At 37.6% G+C, this 15,465-nt stretch overlaps 2 protein-coding genes across 13 annotated transcripts in view; one reads left to right on the top strand and one right to left on the bottom strand.

The window, feature by feature from the left end:
* The window catches only part of LOC111267143 (uncharacterized), a 15,435-nt gene extending 13,532 nt beyond the window's left edge, over positions 1 to 1,903 (top strand). For 5 of the 7 annotated variants that reach the window (XR_002684440.2, XR_015313680.1, XR_015313679.1 and 2 more), the window contains one exon: positions 1,044 to 1,903. The gene's annotated coding sequence lies outside the window, so the exon portion shown is untranslated. The remainder of the gene's footprint in view (positions 1 to 1,043) is intronic. The other 2 variants (XR_015313681.1, XR_002684439.2) reach the window with 1 other exon arrangement.
* Positions 530 to 15,465, bottom strand: part of LOC111267141 (acidic mammalian chitinase) — a 20,942-nt gene continuing 6,006 nt past the window's right edge. For 4 of the 6 annotated variants that reach the window (XM_022845173.2, XM_022845175.2, XM_022845174.2 and 1 more), the window contains exons 6-10: positions 15,041 to 15,201; positions 14,397 to 14,521; positions 14,066 to 14,219; positions 2,645 to 2,780; positions 530 to 2,468 (exon numbers count right to left, since the gene is read on the bottom strand). In XM_022845173.2, the coding sequence (XP_022700908.1) occupies positions 2,662 to 2,780; positions 14,066 to 14,219; positions 14,397 to 14,521; positions 15,041 to 15,201 (559 nt within the window). In that variant the 3' untranslated portion in view covers positions 530 to 2,468; positions 2,645 to 2,661. The remainder of the gene's footprint in view (positions 2,469 to 2,644; positions 2,781 to 14,065; positions 14,220 to 14,396; positions 14,522 to 15,040; positions 15,202 to 15,465) is intronic. The other 2 variants (XM_022845177.2, XM_022845171.2) reach the window with 2 other exon arrangements.

The raw sequence follows: 15,465 nt of genomic DNA, 5'->3' as shown, positions 1-15,465 counted from the left end.
CGATCTCATCCTTAGCATTGCCAACACCAGCTACGTTCTAAAGTTGGAGATCGGGCGGCGCGCATAAGGCTACAAGCGAAATGTCTTGCGACGTTTTGGTCACATGGAGGTAACTCCTGCAGGCCGCGCTCTGTGCCACGGTGATCTTATCGGTTTTATCAGCATCACATTTATCTTGGAAGAGCATTACCGTTTTCTACGGGCTGTTGGCAAACACTCATGTTGAACTGAAATGCACTTTGTCTTATGCTAGTCAATAGAAATCACTTTATTCCAGTCAAGTGATTTCTATGAACTAGCAGTTCTAAAAATCACTTTACTGGAATAATCTTCTAATGAATTAAATTAGCTAGGGATTTGACAACACAAATACATTTTACATAAAGCCGTGTTAACTCAACAAATTGAATAACGCCGACTTGGAACCGAAAGGCTGCGTGGAGCAGTAGGGTTCGTCTCCTTCGAAAACTACGTGTAAATGTGCCCTTTTTTTTGTAGCCTTACATGTCATATAAATATAACTTTAGGCTTACTTTTCATTTGATGTCGCAGGACTCCTTTTTATTAAATATTTTGCTTATTCAGTTGACATGAAAGCGCCGACCAGTTACGCCGACGTACATATATGTACGCGTGATATATACACGTAATAAGCATGTTCATGCACGCATAGCGTTACCGTAGCTGCGTCATAATATACAGTGTGATCTCTGGCCTAATTGCTATATTTTCAAATATTTTTTAAATGCCTTTATGAATATGTAAAATCATATTGTGGTCGTCGTCTCTTCTACTTATGCATAGGTACGTCTCTAATTATGCCAGTATGACGTGTTTATATAAAAAAAAAAACAGTAGCTTTTAAGCTACTGTTTCATATAAACACCTCAGAAAGGTGCAACATATCGCGGGTTTGTTTACGGTTTGTGAACTTAACTAGCTAAGCTTTACCAGGAATATAGGTATGTAATATCTTAGTCGTTTCGCTTGAGAAAATTGTTACATTAGGTGCTTAATAATTTTTGTCGGTATACTCGTTACAGTTACCCTTGAAGCCTATCATTAGGGATTTCGTCGGTAAATCGCCTGAGCAGATTGGTTGAGGACCATGACATCGCCAACAGGTACGTCTACGTAGATCTAATCAAACGGTTATAGCTAGGGCGGCCCAACAAAGAGCATCGAATGTGCTAATGGAATACCGTGATGGTGAGCCCGAAGCGAAAGTGGCTATATTTCTTTAATGCATTTTCACTGAAGATGAGGTTCCTTTAGCGTTGAGTGAGCGTGCGAGTTATTAAGTCGTCATTCTGGGTGCGGTTTTGTGTCGAAATTATTTGAGTATCTTCTTTCTTCTTCAAAACAAATTGTGCATCAAAGAGACAATTATTCCACAATTATTATTATTCAAAACCAAGATACTTTTTAAAAAATAATTTACGTCCAGTCTAAATTTTAGATCATCGTATCTATACTTAGGCGTGTTCTGTTTTCAAACACATATGTATTCTTAGCTTCTTTTTCTAATTTGAGCATTCATTTTAATCGAGTGCTTCTTAATTTTGTAGGGGTCGCAGTCTTTTTTATAAAAGGATGGACTTGCAATTTTTTCTAATGGCAACCGCAACACTAACGTTGAACCTGAAGTTGGTCGTCGCTTCGTAATTGGATATCTGAAACGTTCAAACAAGGACGCCTTGCGAACCGAAAGCCTTGGCTATATTTTTGCCAATAAATGATCCTAATTGTAAGTGAGCTGTGGCGTGGTCTGTGTAAGCCGAGCAATAGACGAACAAATTCTGTAGGTTGTAAGTAAGTGTGCAACCTAGTCTGGCGGATAGTTACTGCGACGGTTTGTTAACCGGTGTTGCAAAAATAAATGAGAGCTTAAATAGGATACCGAGCACATGTGTTTTTGATAATTGTGTCGTCAAAGCTATCTCTCCATATGGATTCGAATTACTTAATGAAATGTGATAAAAAAAAATTTAAAAAATGTAATAAAAAAAATTTAATAATTTCACATCATTGTTTTTATCAACAATGATGTGAAATTATTAAATTTCACATCATTGTTTATTCGAATAAATGAAAAAAAAAACAGCGTTTCTAACATATCGTTTACCAATAAACCAAATAAAACAGAAAAATAACTTTTTTTTTTTACTGCGTAGGGTCTTGTTCTTTAGACAAATAGGCAACTTAAAAAAGCAACTGTATACTATGCGGTAAGCTAATGGTTAAGTTAGGTGAAAGCGATTAATATAATGGCGGCATTATTCTGCCATTCTGTGCACGTAGCCACGGCTGCCATCCTCACGAATTTAACGTTGCGTATGGACACATGAGATGCACAAAATTAGGAGCAAAGGAAGATGCACTCGACGATGAACCGACGGTAGCTTGATTAGCCCGGGCTGGGTTTTTAACGATGCTCATCTATAACTCAAACTAAATATGAATCCGGCCTAAAGACAACAATCGATACAGTTTAAAAGTGATAAACATATTTAGTCAGTTTTCTTGTTTTTTTTTAAATTTAATTTAATTATTTTAACTTATTTTAAATAAATAAATGAATAAATAAATATATACTATGTAATTAGATATTTTGTTAGTTTTAAAGCTTTGTTATAAAGCATACAGACGCTAGGAGATTCCCTATAGTGTCATCCGGTTTTTAATACGGCGGTCTACCGCTTTCTGCAAAGGGAAAGCGCTGCCCGATGTACTGCATTGCTTAGCATGATCGTCACTGCCTAGGTCGAATGTCATGACGCCTGCAAAATATTTAAATATAGAGATATCTTACTTGTCTCATCAGAAATGATGATTCTCTGATGAGAGAAGGTCTCATCAGATAATACTGTCCTAATAAAAATTGTTTTGTTATAGTATGTGCCATTGCAATATGATGTTATACTGACAGTTACGCCTGAACGAAAATAGATCACGTATTGAAACAAACCTCGTACTGCGTATAAGGTATTTTCGGGAAGAGAAAACTAGGGGGCTCAAATTGTCTTCTAAGGCATAACGTTTTACACAAATCTGAACAACACATTGCCATTATCTTTAAGAAATGAGCGAAGTGGAAGGGTTTTTTGGTATAACTTAACGATCTGTGGCACTAAATAACCATACGCTTCTTCCAAGCTTCTCAGTGGCTCTGTTTAATATTTAGTGTTAACATACTGAATTTAGCTGTGCTTCTTTCTGATGTAAATTGCCATTTAGCACATCTTAGATAACAGATACATATAATACATGGCACAGAAGCAATCGTAGATACATGAAGTAGTGCGAAGAGTACGATATCCTGGTGGTCCGAGTCAGGGCCGTAATTGCAGGATTTCGACAAGATTTCGCATAATGGAATTAGGTCATCACATAAGATGCTGTTGATTGCTTTAACAGAGGACGTTGAACAAGTGTATTTTTCTTCTTGATCATATCGAAGTATGGCACAATCTAGATTTCTTTTGAACTAATTATGCCATCCGTCTGCTGTGCAAAAAAACTATTAACAAGGTCGAGTATGACGATTTCTGGGACACGAAGAATGCACCGGAGACTATTTGTACTAGTCACTCCGTTTAGCTAGTGTTTTGGTTGATTGTTGAAAAAAGTAGCTATTAAAAAATTAGTTCTCGAGGCAATGTAAGCAAATTCGTGGGTCGTTTTCTTGCTACAAAATATAGCGCTACACAACGCAATAGCTTTCGCGGCGCGCACTACATATATTCTATGCTATACGATTTAGAAAGCGAGCCCGCACAGTTGAACATAACGTAAGTTCTATGCAGCAATTTTCGTCAGATCGGTGTATCGTTGTAAACCGATTTTGATGCTAATAAAAACAAATTCTATCCCCCCTTACAGGAGGAACACTGCCTGTGAGTATGGTTTAAATGGGAGAGTGGCATTTCGGCGTTGATGGTACCATTCTGTCTTGCTATGGTCAGTAAGCAGCAAAATCAATCAGTTTTTGTTCTGCTAATCTCAAAATAATTTCGTGGGTGTAGACATTTCACATTTAACAGGATGCTATCAAATCACGTTTCGAACCTTGGCAAATATTACGCGAAGTAATAAGTTTAGGCAAAAAGCTGGCGAAAATCAAGAGCTGGCCCGGCAATGAGGACCTAGTCTTGCTGAATGAACTTCACTGGATATCCTCTTACCTTCAACAAGTGATGCCTTATATTAATCAATAACCCTGGAACTGATGCATAGGGAGGACGTCCTATAGATGACTGAATCTAAATCTTCTCGGCCGAAAATATAGGAAAAATTGTGAAGATGCTTTAGAGAGCATGATGACAGTTTGTGTTAAATGTCCAGTCGAATACAATACCCAGTGGTTGGGCGCATGTTGGCCTCCTTTTGGTGAAACCATGCTAATTTGGATCCAGATGATCCAATGACACAAGCAGTGGAGTATGGTACCCATCAAGATGTTTTCAATAGTGATAAAAGCTATGGACTTTTAGGCGATAGCTCTCGGGTGCTCTGCGCAATTTCTACTTGTGTGGAGCTATTGACACTTTTACTCAAGATATCCAGGTAAAGTTTCACCATCTTGAAGAATCGTGGCAAAAATAAGAGTTAGGCCTTAGGCTTCACTTCCAGTCGAGGCGTGCTTTTGAGCACTTAATAGTACCATTAAAACCTGTGCAGTTGTGAACGCGAATGTTGGGCATCGGCCCGTAAGGCGCGGCATGTTGAGATTTAAGATAAATGATTAAGAATTAAGGTTCTAGTATTATCAGCTACCAGAGAATCACCGGTATGAAGAAAAGCAGTGCCATCACCACTCAGATTCAGTCGGCTACCACGAAGCATAAAGAGCTCTTTAGGCGTTTGATATCCATTTCATATGAAGTCGAGAACGAACTTGGAGTAGGTATCTGGAGTACACAGCAGTTGAAGTGGAAGAGATATCCGTATATATATATATATAAGCGGTTAACTATGACATACGTGAGGAGCATGCATGCGTGTAAAAATCGGAAACTGATGCACTTTTACTGTACCAGCTAGTACCACTTAGTGTGACTCCGACACCTAGAAATCATTGTTAAATTTGGTGAGTGGTGTGATCAAAATTAAACACAATTTGTAAGAAGAAGGCTTGAATTACTTTTACCTCCAGTATCTGTCATTTAAGAAGCTCGTGAAGATATTCTCTGAAACCTGCGTAGTTGTTCTATCCGGCTCAAGTGCTCTGAAGAGTTGTAGCGATGAACGTATCATCACTTGTCAGTAATCACGTTGCCACTTCGAGTTTTAGTTAGATCTGTCACCTTTTTCCTATGTCCTCAAGACACATTAGATGTTACTTGAACGAGCGTTTGGAGAACAATAAAGTTCGCTCAAGTTTCTCGCGTAAGAACTATAAGAATTATATGAACAATTTGATTCCCATAATACGGACGTAAATAGAATGAACTACATCAGAGACGGTAGTGTCTCTTAATAGACGCGCGTTTATATTTCAGCGATTCATTTTGTGGTCCATTAACGCACATATTTTTTAATTATGTATATTGAAGTTATTACGCATGATTTTAATGGCGTTAGGTTAGAAAATTCAGATTTCTAGAAATGTTTCGAACGCTATTTTACATATAATGTTTTTAAAATCCAAGAAAAGCCTTTCATTTGCCCAAACAGCCTCATTAATCGATTCTCGAGTCATATGCGGTTGAAGATTAGTTCGTTGCATAACGTGGCCATATTATGCGCATATTAATGAGTGCATATAGGTTTACCAATTTAGGAGATAATTTTCTTTGACCTAGTTAAAAACGTGCAACGGGGAGAGTGCTTTGTATGGATTCTTTGCCCATATTGGTAGTGTTAAGTGAACGTATTCAATCGTTCTGAAGATATAGAGTGTAACGATTGTCACTTCATGCAGATGGCTTAGCTGGCTAACCTAGAGTCGAATACACGGAAAAGTCGCGCAACTGATCCGTTGGCCCATAATCGATACTAAGCACGAGTAGAGCGAGAACCGCTAGTGGACATGCTACGGCTTGCAGATACATTAGCGCGATCGAGATATCGGCCCCCATATCATGCCTATTTTAATGTTTAGTGATTTTAATCGTCAGCTCGATCACCTGTTCTTCGAGACATTCGTCGATTCCCCCAAGAAAAATGCATAAATAATGCTATCATAAGCTGACGTGCCTGACTGATCAGTCCTCTTGCCCCCTTAACTCCGATCTCCGAATCAGACTTAAAAGGATGATAGTCTATTATAGAGCCTTTAAGAGTAAGTTTTATGTTTACCATGATTTCTATTTGAAACGGTGCATACGAAACGTAGAGACAGAAGCACCGTAAATAATCTCAAGAAGCTATAAAATTGCAAATCTAAATAAATTGCGACGAGTAACACGGTCTTCCTTTATGGACGCATAGTACGAAATATATTTACCAAAAAATAGATTTAACTATTAATAATTATTGTATTAACTTATTACAATATTAGTAAGATTACGACCGTAACCTTAACTTCTACACAAAACCTTTTCCCTCACGATTACGTCCACTCATCTTCTCAGTGTATCTAGAGAGGTTTCCTGTGAAACGCAATCGGTGAATCTTCGTGCCTTTTTGCAGTCCGTGTGCTCAGCTATCCACTTAACTTGCGCTGTGCCGGAAGTACGACACGATGGCTCTTCATAATACTATTGACGTGACAAAGCAAGAATTTTTTTATAAGGCCACCGAGGTGTGATTAAGTAACCTCTTATTGAGGGCAAGTAATTGTCGGTTAAAACTGAGATAAAGAGGATGATAGTCATATCCTTGGGTAGTATCTTGTCACAAAAAATAATTTGTTTCATGTATTAATCAGCATAATTAGTTTGGTCCCTATCTAGCACTAGCAATGAATATTTTACTATGTCAAGACCGTAATTCAGCAAACATTCCTCTTAGATATAAGGTCGTTAGGGAAACGCACGAACTTTAGTAACGACCTGTAAAGTGCGCTTTCTTAATTTAGATGTTCATTCAAAAATGAAAAAACGAAAAAATCGCTTATTAATTTTGATTCGTTAGGTTCTGTGCCATAAAAATCCTGTTACCAAGGAGAGCAAAATTGCAGTAAAGAGAATAACACATATATAACATGAGAAAGCTACGGTAGTCAAAAGAGAGAAAAGTTGCCATTCTAACTGACGAAACTGGCGCTGCACTCGGTAAGTATAAAAATGACTAAATGAACAGATAGCCTTTTCAACACCGAAGAGTTTACGAGTGACCATTCTATCACGCTATATAATAAACAGATGTAGTCGAGATAAAAGCCAGATATTACGAAATAAAAGCCAAGCAATTACAAACGACTTTGAACTAAACAATCTAAATTAAACAAACTGGCCTTTCAGCTTGCTGTGATAAAAACATTGCTTGGACCACTACTGTATTGCAACACGTATAGCTAACGATGTTAGCTTCAAGATATCAGATTGTTATAGGTTACTCTCTTATTTTTTTCATACCTTTCCCAACGCTCTGGACAGCACGTAACTACTATTAGAATTCTTGTGTTTAATTTCTCTATCTGTGGCTTCTCGCGGGAAATTCATAGTTAAATACGCTTGTGCACCGGTTGCCCTTTTTTAGGGCACAAGAAGCCACGTAATCATATGAATTTAGATTGGGGGAATAAGGAGGTCAAGCCAACGTTGGATATTTTTGGCCGAATTCAGAAAGTAACCGAGGCATGGCTATTAGGTCTGGCGTTGTCATCAAGTATTTAAACTGCGTGCTTTCGGTTGCAGTGCCAGCAATCCAGCTTGAGATAGAAAACTATATTCGTTGTTGCATTTTCGGCGAATGTCTTATAGGTTCATTGCAAGCAATAATTTCCAAAGCTACTATGTACTGCCACCAAACTCGATTTCTTCCGAGAACGATGCCATTCTTTTTTCTTGTCCCCATCTCGCTGGCGGTAGAGGGTGAACCTTGTCGCGTCTATTGCGATCGTATTCTCCAAACAGAGTCTCCGTTTTGCAAATTGCGCGTGTAAGACACCATACGCATTTCTAACTAACCTGAAGTCAATTCCTTTGAATCCCGATCTCTCATCACCTTTTCGATAACTCTCAATGCTCTGATATCCGTTCTTGAACCGTTCGCACGATTCACGTTCTGTGCTTTCATTCAAAGTCTCTTTGCCTAATACTTACACAATCTTTCAGTGAATTAAACAAAACCTTTGAGTACCAAAAAGGTGACTACTGGGGGTCGATTTCCGAGAATAAAACATATTTATACAACTGATCCTTACTCACATGTTTCCAAAGGACTGAAATATTTACCAGCCAGATTTAGAAGGCTAGCGGAGCGAAGTTAAAAAATTATTCAAGTCCGCTAGATTCACTAATAAAAATAAAACATTGACAATGACGCATATTTCTTCAACCAATTGACAAATAACGCGGTCAGCAACCGTTTTTCCGGACCGAGCACAATCGATTATAACGTTGTGGCTGTCTAATGATCTAGCCCTTAATTAATACAATACCCCAACAAATTTTCACAACCTAACTTTGGAAACATTTTTTTCTTCGACCGTGATACATTATGGTAGCGGGTTACTAGCGAACAAAAAAGCTATATTCCTATAGAATATGTCTTTCAATAAAAACACAATTACAATAACTTTCTAAGATAGTATCATACTAGAAAGCTAAACCTGAAATAGTAGGTGTGTAGAATGCACGCTTTCTTATGTTCTCCCTTCAAGTGAATAAATTTTGCTTAGGATGTTTTTCAACATCTACCACATAGAACGAAACGGTTATGTTGGGTTCACAGAGATGAGTCCCTTCCCCTTCGTAGCTTAGTGGGTAAAGTATTTGCCTGTTAATCTTAAAGACGCGTTGCGGTCAAGGTTTAAACCTGAGCGTAGACAGACTTCGTTTTGTGCTGGGAACCAGCTGTCTGTGCGATGGAATGCCTAACGACGCTACCGGATGTAAAACTCGAATTCGCAGAGCTTTAAGTGTCATCCGAGAAGAGTTATTAATATAATCGTTTCCCATAACAAGTTGTACAATTCATTTCTTGAGAAAGTATGTAGTACTTGTACACTTATGTATTATAAAGAATCATTGTTAGCTAGTAAGAAGGACGATTTGGAGCCGTTACCTACATGTACCCGAAAATAATTTATGGTATTGTCTATATGTTATCGCTTTATAATGTACGAAAGCCTTCAACACTCCAATCGCTTCAACACCCAACAATCATTGAAAGATGAGCTCTGCCAAAAGCAGAACCGCTTGTTTTCAATCTATAGAATTGTCCAATTCAGGTATATACAACAAAACCGTATATACCATGTATATCGAAAACAAAGTCTGTTAAACTTAACAGTGCGGCTAATTAATGCTCCTCATTTGTAGTCTTTGCAGGTTTCCGATGAAATTCACATCGGGTTTTTTCCAATTAGAAAAATATTAGCTTTACGGGACTACCTTTTTACACCGCCAGCACTGTGGAGTAATAGAACTCTCTTCGTAAAAGAGATATTTGTATTCCGCTTTGTTGACAGATTGGTCTCGTAGGCCTTGGGCAATTAGCATGACCTAATCTACAACCTTCGCGATGCCCACCATCGTTGCCAATTTCAATGTACCCCACAGTATTATTGTTTCGCTACTATTTTGTTTTGCCTTTTAAAATAATACCGTGGTTATTTTCTCGGATCACGGTAGTAGCATTGAGAACTATTAATACCGTATAGATTGAACTTTTTTCCATCAGTGAACAACACGTTATCGCATTTTTTCGTATCGCTTGTCCACTTGCGAGCGCCATTACAGTTTAACTTCCTTGTATCTTCTGGGCCAGAAAATTGTTGAGCTCCTTGATCTGAAATGCTTTAAATGTCGCTGACTTCCCAAAAAATTATTCGTTCGAATTGCTTTAACGGTTTCGCTTTTTTGTGTCATTTGCTGTAACCAACTTCTATAGTTGAGTAACGAAGTGTCATTTCTGCAGGACGTAAACCAATATCTTAGTACCCTGAAACCCCTCAATAGGAAATAATTCTGCGGACATAAAGCTTCCTATAAAAAGATTGTGTAGATAAAGAATGTCACGAAAATGATATGTTGGTAACTTGATTATATCATGTGCTTTCAGGCGTTTTGATATGCAGATAGGCACTGCACATGTTGTTATAGGAAATACCACTTAGCCAAATTAACTGACAAATTGTTCCATTACATCTTGCACTCAGCTTCGGCAAGATGATTCGATTTCGGATCCTCCGATGTTACGGTGTAAGAACTGTACCCACTTGTTTTTGGGAAAACCCATAAACAGTGAGAGTTTAAAAACAAATGTCTAAAATAATCCTCTTTTTTTTTCAGTTAAATATGTTTTTCCAGCATTTTTATGGCTAACGGAACTACGTGGCACTGGAGGTTTACTGCGTTACGCTCGCTAGATCTAGCAACTAAAAACAAGGACTCTTCAGATTCTGTACAAAGAATTATAGCGAACAAACTATGTTGATTTAACAGTTAACCGAAAACTAGGTTCAGAAAACGGTTCGAACCATTATAACCTTGTTTTTATTTGGACGTAATTAATACTCAAATTGCAAAAGAATGTACATAAGATGTATCTCTTTTGCTTTTACTGCAAGTGTTGGAAATTCTTATCGTTTTGGTCAATACACTGTTGATGGTAGTGGGCTATTGATTCAAATAATGATTTAGTTTGATGTTGCGGCACATTCTCGTTTAATAGTGATTTAATTCTTCCAGTGTAATCAGTTCTCTGGCGTAAACTTTAGCTTAAAGTATCCCAATAAGAAAGGATCCATAGCGTAACGAGCAGGATATTATGTCAGACTTATTTGACCAACCCATTCGTTTAGAGAATCCTCGTCAAAAGATGCCCTTACATCGCTATGATACTGTGCAGGTACTTTACCCAATTGGAAGTTATAGGTTCCCTTTTCCCCGGAGTCCTCCCAAATGCGCGATTCTTGCGACACGTTCAGAGAATCGGCACTAATCTCTGCACTGTCAAAAACTAATTATCCAGTTAATCCGTTGCTTGAAATTGCCACATGCATTGGGTCCTGGTGAATTTACATTGCATTCCTGCGTAAGATATGAGTTTGTATTTGGCCAGTCCACCTACTGCCATTAATCGGCAATATGCAGCTTAATTGTACCATCTAATTTGAATGTGGTTTCAACTCTCCAAATGATCTTTTCCAAAAACGGCGCGCTCCGGAACGGAAAATGCTTGAGAGGTCAACATTTTACCAGCTATCTTGAAGCACTGAACGGATGCGTAAGGCAAAAGCCTACAGCCTCTTTTTAGTTACGTCTGGTTGAGCGATTCTAACCATGAGAGCGTGAGATAATGATAAATTTCTACTATGAGGCGGCTAAAAAAGGCGGAGATATAAAACAATAACTTTTTCGGCCGACCGTAGATATAGAGTGATTCTGTTTCGCGACAGTCCTTTTCAATAATCGTGCAAAGCGTGCTGAAGAACATACGAAGTTCCCAAGGAGACACTTGTGAAAATGTTGAAATAAACTCTTCTTTCTGTACATGTGATCGTAGCTCGACAGTAGACGCCACCTCAGAAACCACTATGGTGTTAGAGTACATCGTAGTTCAAAATAACGAGAAAAAAATTTTATGATCAGGATGCATTTCAGTGTGCGAGGGTTAACATGCATACTAAGCGAATTACCTGCAGAAGAATCGCAGTATGTGTATGATGATCTTCGTCTACTTATGATTGCACACTTGTGCTTGTTTTACTGAGTACAACTATTAATTAAGTAACTTTTTAATGGCCATCTTCTTCGAATGCAGTAACATGTTTTTCGACATGCCAAGAATACATAATTACGATTCTGTGAGGGCCAAGGGACATACACAGGTATGGTATCCGCAGATACGTAAATCAGAAATTTTAGAAAATACGCCTATTTAACGAAGCCCGCGACGTTAGAGTAGCTTTACGTACGTATAAATACATTTCGTTGCAGACACATGAGGCAGTACGCAGTAGCTTTCGTTAAAAAAAACATGGCTTAGTGTGCTTTTTCGCAGCCCTGCCCAGACGAATTAAAACATGCTTAAAACCTCATAGCTTCCTTTGTAAGTTAACTTAAGAATTAATATTATGTTGACATATAGGTATACCTAATGCAGATGTGCCAAAATTACGAAAGTAGCCATCTTGGCGACAGTCGAGGTTACGAATTGCTGCTTGCTTCCATTTACTAACTGGAAAGACACAGAAATACTCTAAATTTAAATCTGCGTATAAACGCACTCTAATCTGCGGTAAAAAAAAGTTTGACAATTTTACCAAAAGCAATGAATGTAGTAATCCTTTGATTTGCTTGGTCCTTCCAGACAGCTCGCATTGAGTTTCCTGCCCTGGCAGGTTCCTGAGTCAATACCAACAGGAATACTTAGGCCTGTCGTAAAAAGGGCTTGTCGTTTGTTTCCTTGTTTCAGGCCATAGCCAATGGTTACATTGTGAAGAGCCTCAAGTCACGCTAACAGAATAAATCAAACGAGATATTCGAGTAAATGTGAGGCAAGGCCTAACTGCATTAATTCGGTGTTGTGTAGAATAATTGCTGCCTTTTTGGGAGAAGACCTTTGACATATCTTGTGTTAGACTTTCATTTCCATTTGTGCAAGATGCAACTCATAGTTACTTACTCAATAATTACTTTCCGCGCAGCATGGAATTTCCAGTGTTCTGACAGTCATAAAACATCAATTCTTTGTTTCGCTCAAGCCACCGAGCTTTAGGGTGCGATATATGATCGAAAGCGTGTTTTAAGCTAAATGGAGACAGCATGCGATCAAAACCAAACACAACTTAACTCCTTCGTCATTTTCTCTCATAACTTTGCTAAATTCTTAGAGCAGGAAGTATCACTCTATATTTATGTGGTATGTAAATAATCTTCGCAATACGTATCCCTATATAGCTTTCTTAAATAAATCTTCTTCAACCCAGCATCCTTTCAATATTAATAACATAATATTGAACCAAATCTTTTTGACAAGGAACACATCTTAGTAATTAATAAAAATAATCGTAATAACATGATAATATAAAGTACTTCTCATATACTTTTTATTTCACTTTCCTAGTGTTACCAGCTTCAGTTCAGTCTGGGGCAACTTAAGGAACGGTAGTTTTATTCTATTAGATTCATCGGACAGCCTCGATAGGCGTGACATCCATTCATATTGCCGCCACAATGCTCTATATCAGAAAGTTTGCGACTACGTTTTTTTAAAATTAACCTGCTATCCGAATCGGCGCTACAGCCCTTCAGATATGATCTCTTTCAATTCAAAGCTAAAATTCTTCCAGAGTTTTAACTTTGAATTACAATATCTGACGTATTTGTATCGTTGAAGAAAGATTTTTCATCAAGATATTTTCATCATTGGGCCTGCTTGTTACGTCTTGTAATATGATTTTTTTGGCGTCGACAATCTCGTTAAAAAGCGCTTTTCTAAAACCGATGGCCTATCTTTCAAAGCCCGATTCATATTACTAATTCCAGAAGTATAAATGATTTATCTGATTCATGTCATGCATACATTTGAGTTATGACATAGGAATGCAGTTAAACACAAATTTATGTGTCAAGTTATAGCATATTTAAGATCTTGACATAACAAGTGCATTTATGAGATATGCGACTGTTAAAAATATTAATTTTAGTAAAAAAAGAAACTCTTTGTCTATAACAGCTGCCCTTTAGTCGTAATACTATATCATATTTTACCACTTGTTTCTGCTCATCCCACCTACTTTAGCGGGCATACTTCGTCGTAGCTATCGAAGCGATTCTACCATAATAGTTCACCGTCTGACCGACTTGGAAATCGTAGATAGCGCAATGCCTACAGAAGAACATTATTGCGACATTTTCTCAGCGTGCAGCTCAGGTTAGTACACATTATGCATATATACTATGCATAAAGTGGTTAGAGAAGAAAATTTCAGTAACAACTTAAATACCTGCGAAGTTATTGTCCATTATCCAGTCCACTTTCTTTGAGACACTTCGAACGTCATCGAATGTTACCCAGTCCTCATCGTGATAGGCATACGGTACTTGAGATTCATTGTGGAACACGCTTGTCCATTCGTTCTGTAATATTAGCTTACACACCTGGATAAACGAACACATAACAAAAAAGACAATTTTTATCGATAATCATACTGAACACAAGCTTCTTATCAGGTTTTGGCTTCAGTGGTCTTAGAAACGAGAAAATTAATGATCTAGAGGATGCAGGTGACCAAGCGCCATAGGTTTTAAACCATGTTACATACAATACATATAAACCTGTGTATATGTGATAGTTGTGTCTCCACTAACTGGAGCCCCGACGTCGTGCATCGCAGGATTTATCAACTTGAACATCACAGAGTAAAATGGTATGCCGACAACTATTTTACTTCGAGGCATACCTAAAACAGGCAACAAAAAACGTTAACAGGCCAATAGTTGTTAACAAAGTTTAACGAATTTTAATTTAATTAATTTTAATTAAAATAATTAGCGAAGATAGTGGAGCTAAATGTGTTTCCTATAACAGAGTACTGGCAAAAGATTGTTGTCTCATATTTTTTACCAACTGACATCAAAAAGTGAATTGGTCTAGATATAAAATAGTTCAGTTTCAATATGACTTCATACTTATTTGAACGGTTAAGCCTGTACAATCTAACCTATGTATAAAGATTAGCAAATCAGATTATTTAGTAGAATATCATTAAATAAGTAAATGAGTGCTTCTAGATGCGCCAGTTTTTTTATAGTCCAAAAAACACAATATTTTAGCTACATCTAAAATTTTAAAATAATGTGGGTTAGGGTAGCATGAGAGAGCATTGTCTAACTACACTGGCAAAAGTCCAAGAACGTAATGCGAGTTGTCATCTCGAAGCTTTTATAAATAAATCGACAATAGGTTTTTAACAACGCACCTTTTCTAACCCACAGGTTGCTCGCGTACTCCAAATTGAGGAATCTGAGAAAAGAAACTTGTCCCTTGTGAGGAAAAAGAGGACTGTTGAATTCGGCAATGGGAAAAATGGGATTGTAACGGGAAAAGTCGTATCCCATCAATAAGCAGTAGTCCAAATACCTGACGAAAACAGTCCGAAGAAAAAGCATGATTATATCATTTACGTGCAAGGGTAGTATTTAAATTATTGGCCTTTTGATTACTTAAAGTAAACTAAATATTTAAGCGGGCACTAAAAGTACTAGGTTTCTGACTAGTGTAAAAAATTCACACTTTTGCCATGATTTATGCATAATCTTGTCTTTTCTCAAAACTCGTACAAATATGTGAAAGTAAATAAGTTTGAGCGCGAGAAGATTTTATTGGAAATACCGCATTTTGCTG

Source organism: Varroa jacobsoni, unplaced genomic scaffold (assembly GCF_002532875.2).
Source record: "Varroa jacobsoni isolate VJ856 unplaced genomic scaffold, vjacob_1.0 scaffold_1151, whole genome shotgun sequence".
NCBI classification, from domain to species: Eukaryota; Metazoa; Arthropoda; class Arachnida; order Mesostigmata; family Varroidae; genus Varroa; species Varroa jacobsoni.
Note: the sequence above shows the minus strand (reverse complement) of the source record. Positions and strands in the feature narration are given on the sequence as shown.